Below are 13,436 nucleotides of genomic sequence, written 5' to 3' on the forward strand. Positions count from 1 at the left end.
GAAGACAGGAGTGCCTGGCGTGCTCTGGTCCATGGGGTCACGAAGAGTCGGACACGACTAAACAACAACAAACCTGGACTTGTCATTATGACATTTTAAGACAGTAGCATCCCACATGTAATGTATACCTTTATCTTATAAATAAAAATAGTAAGAAAATCCCTGGTCTCGCCCAAAATCCCTGCATCCATCAGCACCCATAATAAACAATGCAAGCTTTAAAAATCTGAAAGGAGACTCTGGTCGCTTCCAGGCGACCTGTTTATTACACTTTCAATCCTGATTTGTTTGCACAAGGTTTGCAAGCAGGTTAGATGACATGTATATTTACCGAGTATACATTCTGATTGGTTTGAGGGGAGTTTGCACAACGTCAGGTCAAGCAATCGTCATCTCATACTTTACAAGGAGATTTCCCCCATCATTTTCCTTATTGCAATAAAATCTGATTTTGGGGGGAGCAGGTCTGCTGCAAAACAGCAGTCCAATCGTCTTTAGAAGTGCAACCTGAATATGCGGGCATGAGAATGAACGCCACTTGGAAGCAGCAGTAGTCTGGAAATGCCCTAGAAGTGCACACGTGTGTGTGTGTGTGTACACACAAGTTCGAACTTGAAGTTGTGGTATTCGCTGCCTCTATCACTTGAGTGTTGACACCACCTTGTGGATGTGGCTAATACAGCATCCATTCAACCAAGAAAAGCATCATGCACACACAGCTAGATTGAAATGCTAACCAAAACTAACTCTCGTAACACAGGCCAGATTCAACCCTGGCCTCAGAAGATCTGGAAAAAAATATATTGGACCCTTCCTTCTGAGTTTGCTCCCAAAAGGAAAAAAACAAGACATCAGAGCAATTTACAAAAACCAGCAGCCTGCCAAACAATGACGTAGCTAGGCAAGGATTGGGAAATGGCGATGACGGCATGGACACTGTCCAGTCAGAGCCCACGGCATGAGCACCACTGCCATTATCACAAGGAAAGGAGGAAGTGCTTGCAATGCATCAGCAGGAGCGGGATATCGCTGTTTCCCAGCAACGATGCTTTGAGTGCTGAGCGACTTTCTGCTGGCAGGAGTGGCTGTCTGTGTGATGTGGTTTGTGCAGGTTGTGCCGTTCTCCTGGGAAAACCGGTACCCATCTGAAGAGGCACCCAGGAGTCACTGAAAAATAGAGGACCCACTTGGCTTTGTCCTTTGTCATTAGTGGGGGAAGTCCGTGTGGTTCAAGGTTGCGAGGCAAAGAGTTGCAGAGGAGCAAACCCGTCTTTCCCCCTGGGAAAAACAGGGAGCAGCAGAGTGGGGGACAACCAGTGCAATGGAAAGTTCAGTCTTGTGTGGCTGCTGCCCCCAATGGACGCAATCCAGGCTGGCGGTGCGATGCCCGAGGCGGAGGGACAGGGGTACCTTCCAGTGGAGCAGATTGTGCGTTGCAGATGGCATCAGCTGTGCAAACACAAAAATGGGTTAGGCGACATCCAGCCTTCTGGCTGCTTCTGTTGGCTCTGGAGAGGGCAGAAGCTTTGGAGTCAGGTACAGGAGGTGCTGCCTGGCCAGGAGCACCCTAGAGAGCCAGTGTGGCTTAGTGGTTAGAGTGTTGGACTAGGACCTGGGAGACCAGGGTTCAAATCCCCAAGCAGCCATTATTATTATTATTATTATTATTATTATTATTATTATTATTATTATTAGAATTTATATCCCGCCCTTTACCCGGGGGTCTCAGTCATGAAGCTCAGTTGGTGACCTCGGGCCAATGGCTATCTCTTAGCTCAACCTACCTCACAGGGTTGTTGAGAGGATAAAACCCACATACCCTATCTCAGTGGTGTGGTGTGAAGGGGCTGGAGGGGGCCCCGTGGCCCTGGGCACAGAATCTGGGGGGGGGGCACAAACCAGGCACACCCTGCAGAGATCCTTGTTGCACCCTGCCTGGCTCCGGCAGCTCAAAGTCACTCTCTTTCAGCCTGACCAAGCTTACTGGGTTGTTGACGAAGGAAGCATTTTTTAAAAATATACTGAAAAACTGCAGGGGGGCTCTCCCAAGCAAGGGAGCTCCTCCAAGCAGCTTGGGGGTGCGTTTCAGCTGCTGCACAACGATCCTGCGAGGTAGCTGAAGCCAGAAGACGGATGCTTACCCAAGGCCACCCATAGGTAAAGTACCCCTGCCCGTACGGGCCAGTCTTGCCAGACTCTAGGGTTGTGCGCTCATCTCACTCTATAGGCCGGGAGCCAGCGCTGTCTGGAGACACTTCCGGGTCACGTGGCCAGTGTGACAAAGCTGCATCTGGCAAGCCAGCGCAGCACACGGAACGCCGTTTACCTTCCCACTGGTAAGCGGTCCCTATTTATCTACTTGCACCCGGAGGTGCTTTCGAACTGCTAGGTTGGCAGGCGCTGGGACCGAACGACGGGAGCGCACCCCGCTGCGGGGATTCGAACCGCCGACCATGCGATCGGCAAGTCCTAGGCGCTGAGGTTTTACCCACAGCGCCACATGGTTGGAAATAGGTTCTGCTGAAGGACTCTGTGTAACTTATGAAGCTTGCATCCTTCCACCAGCGGACATTGCTCCGATAGCAGAGAGGGCCTTTCAGATTTCTCCCTTCCCTCTTCCCCCCTTTCTCCTCTCACTGTCCTTTTTCATTCTGCTCTTCACTAGGTGGAGCTTTGATTCAGCGCACGGGTCTCATATTCTCCTGTGATATTCATATGCAGTCGGCCTAACCTTCCCTCCTCAGTCAATCAACTTCAGTCTCTGGTTGATTAATCTGCTGGCGATGTCTCTTACCCGTTTCCGCTGCCGTCTCAGCCACAATCAGCTCAGCTGCTGCTCCTCAGGAAACGGCGAAGTTGCCAGGGTGTCCCAGGGTGCTGCTGAAGGGGGGCTGCCCTGGGGGAGACTTGGTAAGGGGCGATGAAGCATCCAGTGGCCAGAGGAGGAGGCCTGGGCAGAGAGTCAAAGAGTTGGCATCAGCTGGCTGCCAATGATGTTTGGAACTCATGGACAGGGCTGGATTTAGGTTGGATGAGGCCCTGAGCTACTGAAGGCAACAGGGCCCTTTATATGTCCAGCTGTCCTTTGTCAACAACAAATTGTCACTGCTTTTTGGTGTTGAATATATGCTATATGGTAATTTATGGACCTAATAGGTATCTCAAGCCATTTGCACATGCAGAATGCAGGCACCCTATATATAAAAATGAGCAAACCAGTGATCTATTAGGGAGCAGGCTAGCAGGTGGGGCCCATGACTTACCGTATTTTTTGCACCATAACACTCCCTTTTTTCCTCCTAGAAAGTAAGGGGAAATGTCTGTGTGTGTTATGGAGGGAATGCCTACGGGTGGCATGCCTACGGATTTTTCTCCTCTAAAAACTATGTGCGTGTTATGGTCGGGTGCGTGTTACAGAGCGAAAAATACGGTACATCATAGGAGCCTACAACAACACAAAACACTGTTGCTGAATGTAGGTTTTATTATATTTGTTTTTTATCTTATATTTTGGAAATGTACTTCCAGGCTTTTTTCCCCTTTAAATTTTTTGGGGGCCCCCTTGAGAGTGGAGCCCTAAGTTATAGCTTGTTTAGCTTATACGTAAACCTGGCACTGCTTGTGAGCACATTTATCCTTGCATTGCAGGGGAGTTGACTCGATGACTCTTAGCGTCCCTTGCAACTCTACAATTCTACGATCCCACGTCCTGGAGTTTACAATACGATACGATAATCTTTATTGTCCTTGGCCCATACAGAACAACGAAATTGAAAATCTACATCAGACATTCAGAAACCAACAAGCCTGCTATCCCAGCCTGGTTAGCCCCCTAAAAACTCTGATACCCCATAATTAAATACAATATACTCCCACAGAGACTACCTTATACAGTGGCACCTCGGGTTAAGAACTTAATTCGTTCTGGAGGTCCGTTCTTAACCTGAAACTGTTCTTAACCTGAAGACCACTTTAGCTAAAGGGGCCTCCCGCTGCTGTTGCGCTGCCGCCGCGCGATTTCTGTTCTCATCTTGAAGCAACGTTCATCCTGAAGCAACGTTCTCATCCTGAAGCAACGTTTAAAACCAAAATCGTATTTGGATAGAAACTGTTTCTCAGGCGGCTAGTCCTAGTCTTTATAACCCTGTACCTTCTTCCAGAAGGCAGAAGCTGAAAGAGATCATTTCCGGGGTGCACAAGAGAGTGCTGGGGGAAGCACCCACTCTGGGCTGCAACAAATGCCGGTCGCCATAAATGTGCAATCTGCAGGGGAGAAGCAGCAAGGGGGTGGGTGTGCTTAACCCGCCTCTCCTTGGGGCTTTGCCCCTGCAGTTTCCTGGCCTCTTTCCTCATATTCACAGAATGATTATTGCTTCTGGGAGCCCCTGTTGGAGGGAAAGCTCATTTGGGGGGGGAAATGGTGGGTGGGGAAAGGGTAAACTCTCCCCTGCCTGGTGCTTCTTCACTGTAAATTGTTCCTCTCTGCCTCACAGAGGGGAAGCAGCAATTGGAGTCCTCTCTGCCATTTGACAGGCTCTGGGGTTAGATGGTGCCCACCAAAGTCATTCAAGCAAAGTTCTGCAGACTGTCCAGGACAGGGATCAGCAAACTCGGGCCTCGGGCCAGTGTCTCCAGTGCCGATCGCGCATCAGGCCGGAGGGCGGGGGAGCACGTGCCCATACGCGTGCGCACATGTTATTTCTGGCGCACTTACGGGTCGGAGAAACACCGGAAATAGCTGGTGCGCATGGGCCTCCTCTGATCCAGATGTGCACAGGAAATAATGCTTGTGCATGTGCAAATAACGCTTGCGCATGCACTCAAGCTATTTCCGGTGCTCCTCCAATCCGGAAGTGGGCAGCAGCGCAGGACAGCACAGGTAAGAGCGGGTGGCAGCAGCCGGATAAATGAGTCCCTCAGGCCTTAGTTTGGGGACCCCTGGTCCAGGACATCCTCTTCACCTCCCACTCCACACAAAATGCAAGAATAACTTGCTGAATGAGGCCAATTGGCCCATCAAGTCCAGCACCCCGTTCTCACAGTGGCCAACCAGATAAGCTTCGGGGAACCCTCTAACTCAGTGTTTCCCAGACTTGGCTCACCAGCTGTTTCCAGACTACAACTCCCATCATCCCTAGCTAGCGAGACCAGTCGTCAGGGATGATGGGAATTGTAGTCCAAAAAACGGCTGGAGACCCGAGATTGGGAAACACTGAGCTAGCAGAATCCAAGCACCAGAGCGCTCTCGTGTGGTTTCCAGTATTCAGAAGAATTTAAGGAAAAGCTTAAGGCCAAAAAACGTGGGGTTTGTTTCCTCCTTCGGCTTGCCTCTAGCGATGGAGGCAAGTGTATAGTCCTCATAGTTAGCAGCCCCCAATGGCCCTCTCTCCTCCATGAATGTGCCCCAATCGTCTTTTCAAACCATCCAAATTGGAGTTCCGCAGTTTAACTGTATGCACTGCGTAAAGGAAAATGCTCTTTTGCCTGGTGTTGAGAGAGAGAGAGAGAGAGAGAAAGAGCAAAACTTAAGAACTGGGTACCACTCACCTGGTAGTCGGGACTGGGTAGGGGGGTCTTCTTCTGCCTCTGCATGTTTAGCCGAGGTGGCACTGGTGGTTTAGCCGAGGTTTGCAACTTGGGGGTGGCGCACAGAGATGGGGCAGCATTTGCTGCCTGGAGCTGAGGGTTGGTGCAGAAGGGGAAGGGCAGAATTAATCCAGATCTTGCCCCATAAGCTGCACTCCCCACCCCGCCCCGGCAGGTTTTGCACCTTGCTCTACCAACCTCTTTCTCCTGGCGCATCATGGCCAGTTCCTGAAGCACCACCTCCACGTCTTCCAAATCCCCCTCGTCCCCCTCGTCCTCCAGGCTGGCGCTGTCTTCTTTGTAGCTGAAGGTGTCAATGAGGATGTCTTCGTGGCCCCAGATCTCCCGGCGACAGAAGGGGCAGGTATGAGCTTCGGAGAGCTAGGGGGCAGAGAAGGCTGAGTTAGAGTTTGCCAGGCTGGTGTCAAGGGTGGCTGTGTTCCCAAAAGGGGAGCTTGGAGGTGGAATCCTGCCCAGGTTGCTGTCAAAGGCGAATCTACATAATTTGCACACAGACCTCCCATGAAACAGGTCCTTTTCTGAATTTTGCAGCCAAGTAACATGTACCAAAAATGCTGGGATAATGTGCATTTTTTAAATTGCATGTATTAGTGAAAATAATGATGGAATTATATGGTTGCGGAGTTGGAAGGGAGCTTAATAAATAATAATAATAAAATAATAATAATAATAATAATAATAATAATAATAATAATAATAATTTTTATTTATACCCTGCCCATCTGGCTGAGTTTCCCCAGCCACTCTGGGTGGCTCCCAACAGAATTACTGATAATAATAATAAAAAGGCAATAAAACATCAGACATTAAAACTTCCTTAAACAGGGCTGCCTTCAGATGTCTTCTAAAAGTCAGATAGTTGTTGACATCTGATGGGGGGGGGGCTGTTCCACAGGGCAGGCGCCACCACCAAGAAGGCCCTCTGCCTGGTTTCCTGCAACCTCACTTCTCGCAGTGAGGAAACTGCCAGATAGCCCTCGGAGCTGGACCTCAGAGTCCAGGATGAATAATGGAGGTGGAGACGCTCCTTCAGGTATACTGGGCCGAGGCCGTTTAGGGCTTTAAAGGTCAGCACCAACACTTTGAATTGTGCTCGGAAACGTACTGGGCCATCTAGCAAGAATCATAGCTAATGTCCCAAAAAATCCACATGATATTAAGGAAAGCTGCATTGTGAAAATGTGCATATTACGTAGAATTGCATACAAGCAAATTTGGAGAACTTCACATAAAACGCTGGTGAATTTTCATGAGTTTTTTGTTTTAAATAAAGCAGTCGCGAATTGGTATGGAAATGTGGGGAACAGGATTTAAGGCTGTAAAATTGAGAAACAGAGAGGAACCGATTTGGGCAGATTTGCCCCACCTTTGCCCAAAGCGGGGGGTAGTAACAGTGGCAGAAGAGAGTGCAGCAGCTGATGTGCTTTTGCAACACATGTGAACAGCGTTAAGAACTGGGAACTTCAACAAAGTGTTGCTGCATGGAGCCCTGCTGTCCCGGATTCCAATCGCGCCATTCCATTCCCTCGGGTTGTAATTCCCCCACTGTCAAGTCAGCATTCCCTGGCTGCTGAAGCTACAGAGAGGCTGCATAGTGTAGTGGTTAGAGTTTCGGACTAGGACCTGGAAGGGACCAGGGTTCAAATCCCCACTTGGGCATGAAGCTCACTGGGTGACCACTGCCTATCTCAGCCCAGCCTACCTCACAAGGTTGTTGTGGGGAATCAGATGAGGAGGGCGGCCTCAGTAATAATAATTTTATTATTTATACCCCGCCCATCTGGCCGGGTTCCCCTTGAGCTGCTTGGAGAAAGAGGTGGGGAAATATATGCAATAAATAAACAGTAAATACTGAGTAAATACTTTGCCAACAAAGGCCCGTATAGTTCAAGCTATGGTCTTCCCAGTAGTGATGTATGGAAGTGAGAGCTGGACCATAAAGAAGGCCGATCGCCGAAGAATTGATGCTTTTGAATTATGCTGCTGGAGGAGACTCTTGAGAGTCCCATGGACTGCAAGAAGATCAAACCTATCCATTCTGAAGGAAATCAGCCCTGAGCGCTCACTGGAAGGACAGATCGTGAAGCTGAGACTCCAATACTTTGGCCACCTCATGATAAGAGAAGACTCCCTGGAAAAGACCCTGATGTTGGGAAAGATGGAGGGCACAAGGAGAAGGGGACGACAGAGGACGAGATGGTTGGATAGTGTTCTCGAAGCTACCAGCATGAGTTTGACCAAACTGCGAGAGGCAGTGGAAGACAGGAGGGCCTGGCGTGCTCTGGTCCAGGGGGTCACAAAGAGTCGGACACGACTAAACGACTAAACAACAACAAAATACTGAGCACGCTCAGTCTTCACTGGGTTGAGTTTTTTTTTAGAGTTTTCTCTCCTTTATGGTGTTTGTGGTTTCCGATCTCTTTTATCACCCCTTGTGAGGCTAGGGGTAGCGACATGCCCAAATCATGCACCTAAGGTTTGTGGCTGTGTGGGAATTTGAACTACGCCATCCCTCGTTTAAATCTGACTTCCTGTAAGAGACACACAGTCTCTGAGTTTGTTAAAATACGATGGGCTGGAGAATTGGTTTATGCTGCCGAACGATAAGGAGCAGCTTATCTCCGAAATGTGCTGAGGAGAATTAAGAGAGCGAGAGAGATCCTAATGAACTGGCTCATGCAAATGGGCCATTAAGCCTGATGGAACTGATAAATCCAGATGCGTGGCGGATGAACTTGTCAACTCCCTGTGTTGCCGTCTCCAGTCTCAAACGATTTTCTTAATGATTTATGGAAGCTTGACGAGCGGTCCGGGGGTTAGATTACAATCTCAGGGCCGTATTTCAAAAAGGAGATACGTAGATAGAGATATAAAACGAAGAAGACGCATTTAGAAATAGCAAACCAGGGATAGAGAACCTGAAGCTCTGCAGACGATGGTGGACTACAGATCCCATCATCCCTGACCAGTGACCATGCTGGCTGGGGCTGATGGGAGTCGGAGTTTGGCCACAACTGGAGATCAGCAAGTTCCCCATCCTTGTACAGTGGTAGCTTGGTTCTCAAACGCCTTGGTACTCAAACAACTTGGAACCCAAACACTGCAAACCCAGAAGTAAGTGTTCCGGTTTGCAAACTTTTTTCGGAGGCCGAACGTGCTCAGTTTTGAGTGTTACGCTTCCGATTTGAGTGTTACACTGAGGTCTGTGTTTCTGTAATTTATTTTGCATTTTTGTTCTTGCGGCTCTTTTTTTTGTGACTGTGTAGAACACAGTTCAGCTACTGATTGACGGATTGTGTGACTGCAGTACATTTTTTATTGCTTTCATTTTAGGGATCAATGGTCTCGTTAGAGAGTAAAATTCATGTTAAATTGCTGTTTTAGGGGTCATTTTTAAAAGTCTGGAACGGATTAATCCATTTTGCATTACTTTCTATGGGAAAGTGCACCTTGGTTTTGGAACGGACTTCCGGAATGGATTAAGTTTGAGAACCAAGGTACCACTGTACTGACTGGATGAACACTTAAGCAAGATGGAATCAGTATTATGGGCTGGCTGGAAGCAGAGGAATGGAGGGAGGAGCCAGCTCGGGATGTGACAGTTCATCTTGTGGAGCACATCAAGGAAAACAACAACAAGGGGCTCAGCCACACCATCCAGTCTTTTGCCACTTCAAAAGGCATGGCGTCCTCCAAAGAATCCTGGGAACTTTAGTTTGCTTGTCACAGAATGACCTTGCCCGCTGACCAGTTTAACAGCCGGTCCCTCCTCCCAGGGAACTCTGGGAACTGTAGTTCTGGGACAGGAATGGAGGCCTCCTAACAACTCTCAACACAATTCCTATAGTGATGTATTTTTAAGGTTTGTTAAGGGTGCTGAGAAGGGACGTGGGTGGCGCTGTGGGTTAAACCACAGAGCCTAGGACTTGCCGATCAGAAGGTCGGCGGTTCGAATCCCCACGACGGGGTGAGCTCCTGTTGCTGGGTCCCTGCTCCTGCCAACCTAGCAATTCAAAAGCATGTCAAAGTGCATGTGGATAAATAGGTACCACTCCGGCGGGAAGGTAAATGGCATTTCCGTGCACTGCTCTGGTTCGCCAGAAGCGGCTTAGTCATGCTGGCCACATGACCCAGAAGCTGTACGCTGGCTCCCTCGGCCAGTAAAGCGAGATGAGCGCCACAACCCCAGAGTCGGCCACGACTGGACCCTTTACCTTAAGGGTGCTGAGAGGAGGCCCCTATTCGCCTGTTGTTGTTGTTTTCAGGCACTCCTGTCTTCCACTGCCTCCCACCGTTTGGTCAAACTCATGTTAGTAGCTTCAAGAACACTGTCATATTCGCCTACAGAAGTAAAATTCCCAGAGTCCCCTGGGGAGAGGGACCGACTGTTAAACCACTCTAAGGAACTGTAGTTTCAGGAAGGGGAATAAGGGTCTCCAAACATCCCTCAACACCTTTTACAAACTACAGCTTCCAAGATTCTTTGGAGGGAAGCCATGACTCTTAAAAGTGGCATAATGCTTAACGTGGAATGACAAAAGGCAGCGAGGCCCAGCCCGGCAGGGCGAAGGGGCAGGTGCCTGGGAAAGGTCAGGGATCGGGCCCTCACCTGCCATGTGTTGAGGCAGCCCCGGCAGAGGAGATGGCCACAAGGCTGGATGCGGACATCTTTGTCGTTCTCGGCGCAGATCTTGCAGAGCTGGAAGGTGGAGCCCACCTGGCAGTAGAGTTCGAACTGCTCCTGTGGGGAAAGCGGAGAAAGGGGGATGGGATAGCGACTTGAGAGAACGAGAGGCAGCGTGGCTTAATGGTTGGAGCGCTGCACTCGGAGACCCATGTTCCAATCCTCACTGAACCCTGAAGCTCAGGTTGCTGCCTCTCAGCCTAACATACCTCACAGGGTTGTTCGGAGGATACATTTGGGAGAGGTGAAAGCTCTGTTTTCCACCAAAGGTCTGGCAAAACGCAACGGTTTTAACCTGCCATTTTAAATGGCAAAAACAAAGAGGAATCAAGTGGTGCCAGGTGGATTTCTCCAGGCAGTGGTAGGCCACAAACAAGATGTCAGTACCCAAAAGTCCCCCTATCCTGGGTGGATCTAAACACAGGAAACCCGCCCCCTGCTATAAATAAGTGAGAAATTAGATCATTTTAACAAAAGATTTAAAAAATCTCTATGGAAAATCACATTTTTAAATTTTCCTGCTCTCTGGCGCCATCTGGTATTGCATGTTGATAGCACATTCAAATTGCTGTTTCTTTACTAATGCAGCTGAGTCCCCAGGTAGCACCCACCTAGAAGCTGCAGATATGGGGGCTGGAAACCAGGCATTTGATGAAGGTGGGCATGCATGAGTTTTTTATCCTGTTGTCCCTATACTCGGAGCACTTAATTTTAAAGTCTTAGCAACCTGCTCAGGTTGGGGGGGAAAGCACAAGAAGACTTACTTGCGAGACCTGGATTCGGTTTTGGGATGACACCTCCGTCAACTCGGCCAGATCAGGATTTGCATTCTTCCCGTCAGCATACAGATAGCTGCAGAAGGGGGATGGGATAGAAATTCAATCCAGGTCTTGCCTGAAGCCGAATTTAACAAATTCCCTTTCCAAAAAAACACCATGTGAACTGAAACACAAAAATGTGTGCAGTTATCTGAATTTTGCTCTGCAGCTTACTCACCGAAGCATGTTTGCAAATTTGCATATATGGGGGGGGGAGGTTGCATAAAAATGAATACACTTTGAGCTTCTTGGACGAAAGGTGGTATAGAAATATAAAGAAATAATATAACTTGGACTACTGCAATGCGCTCTATGTGGGGCTACCTCTGAAGGTGACCCGGGAACTACAACTAATCCAGAATGCAGCAGCTAGACTGGTGACTGGGAGCGGCCGCCGAGACCACATAACACCGGTCTTGAAAGACCTACACTGGCTCCCAGTACATTTTCAAGCACAATTCAAAGTGTTGGTGCTGACCTTTAAAGCCCTAAATGGCCTCAAAGGCCCAGTATACCTGAAGGAGCGTCTCCACCTCCATAATTCTGCCTGGACACTGAGGTCCAGCGCCAAGGGCCTTCTGGCGGTTCCCTTGCTACGAGAAGCCAAGTTACAGGGAACCAGGCAGAGGGCCTTCTCGGTGGTGGCGCCCGCCCTGTGGAATGCCCTCCCACCAGATGTCAAAGAGAAAAACAACTACCAGACTTTTAGAAGACATCTGAAGGCAGCCCTGTTTAGGGAAGCTTTTAATGTTTAATATATTATTATATTTTAATATTCTGTTGAAAGCCGCTCAGAGTGGCTGGGGAAACCCAGCCAGATGGGCGGGGTATAAATAAACAAATTATCATCATCATCATCATCATTATTAGTATTGTTATATTAGTAACAATAATAGAACACCCGCAATTCCGGCCCCACCACATCCCCACCGCCAATCCCCATCACCTACAAGCCCTCCTTGCGTCCATCAATCAGCGCCTGGAAGAGGGGTTTGTTCTGTGGGATGGTTTGCAAGATGCTCCCGTCTTCCGTCACGTAGCCGATGGCCCACTGGCCCAGCCGGGTGCAGCTCAGGCGGAAAATATAGCTGAGATGGAGAGAGATCCAGCAAGAGGTCAATAGCAGGGCAATACAGCAGTTAAGAACTGGCGGCACAAACGGAATGGCGGTTCTCAGACTGGGGTGGAAGAGACCTGGAAGGTTGGTAGGTTGGGGAGTTTCACAAAGGGAGGTGATACAGAAGTATTTTTAGCTGGGAGCATTTAAGCAGAAGCTGGCGCTGGCGGCGGCGCTGGCTGGCATCTGCTAAGGGTCCTCAGGAACTCCCTGATACCAAGTCAGAGCCTTTGTCCACCTAGCTCAGTGCTGCCCAAACTGTGCGGCAGAAGCTCTGCAGGACTTCTCTGGGGGAAAAGGAGCATGGCTCAGTGGTTAGGGCAACTGCCTTGCAAGCAGAGGGCCCCTGAGTTCAATCCTTGGCAGCTTCTCCAGGTAGCTGGTAAGCTGGGTAATATCAAGGTTAGATTACTGCAATGCGTTATACGTAGGGCTGCCTCTGAAGATGGTTTGGAAACTTCAGCTAGCGCAGAATTCAGTGGCCAGGTTGCTCGCCGGAGCAAGATGGTTTCAGTATATGACACCGATCCTGGTCTGACTGCACTGGCTGCCAATTAGTTTCCGGGCCCAATTCAAAGTGCTGGTTTTGACCTATGAAGCCTTAAACGGCTCAGGACAGCAATATCTCAAGGACCACCTCTTTCCATATGAAACTACCCAGACCCTGGGATCATCTTCCGAGGCCCTTCTTCATGTGCCACCTCCTCGAGAGGTCCGGAGGGTGGCAACATGAGAACGGGGCCTTTTCTGCAGTGGCTCCCTGTCTGTGGAATGCTCTCCCCAGGGAAGTTCGCCTGGCGCCTTCATTTTATAACTTTAGGTGCCAGGCAAAAACGTTTCTTTTTAACCAGGCCTTTGGCTGATCTGATTGACATCCTATGCCCTTTTAAAATGTGGTTTTTTTGGGGGGGGGGTTGTTTTTATTTTGATTATATGCAAAACATCCACTGCCAGTCAGTGTATACAATGCTAGATGGACCAATGTTCCAATTTGATTTAAGGAAATTTTCCTGTGTTCCAAGTAGTAGTCTACCTGGAGCTGCCACGAATTGAACCTGGGACTTTTGACATGCAAAGAAGGTGCTCTAACCACTGAGCAGCAAGGTCCTTGCTTGGGGTTGGACAGCCACACCTCCTCCTCCTCCCTTTACTCGCTGAAGGTGCCTCGGCTGTCAAGGGATTCCAGAGCAAGGCAGGATTTTAGATTTGG

At 49.2% G+C, this 13,436-nt stretch overlaps 1 protein-coding gene across 1 annotated transcript in view; it reads right to left on the minus strand.

The window, feature by feature from the left end:
* Positions 1-227: 227 nt before the first annotated feature.
* The window catches only part of CBLC (Cbl proto-oncogene C), a 28,310-nt gene continuing 15,101 nt past the window's right edge, over positions 228-13,436 (minus strand). Inside the window, exons 5-11 of the mRNA XM_053397835.1 lie at positions 12,060-12,197; positions 11,056-11,143; positions 10,217-10,348; positions 5,785-5,967; positions 5,548-5,679; positions 2,795-2,950; positions 228-1,449 (exon numbers count right to left, since the gene is read on the minus strand). Of these exons, the coding sequence (XP_053253810.1) occupies positions 2,822-2,950; positions 5,548-5,679; positions 5,785-5,967; positions 10,217-10,348; positions 11,056-11,143; positions 12,060-12,197 (802 nt within the window). The 3' untranslated portion in view covers positions 228-1,449; positions 2,795-2,821. The remainder of the gene's footprint in view (positions 1,450-2,794; positions 2,951-5,547; positions 5,680-5,784; positions 5,968-10,216; positions 10,349-11,055; positions 11,144-12,059; positions 12,198-13,436) is intronic.

Source organism: Podarcis raffonei, chromosome 8, assembly GCF_027172205.1.
Source record: "Podarcis raffonei isolate rPodRaf1 chromosome 8, rPodRaf1.pri, whole genome shotgun sequence".
Lineage (NCBI taxonomy): Eukaryota > Metazoa > Chordata > Lepidosauria > Squamata > Lacertidae > Podarcis > Podarcis raffonei.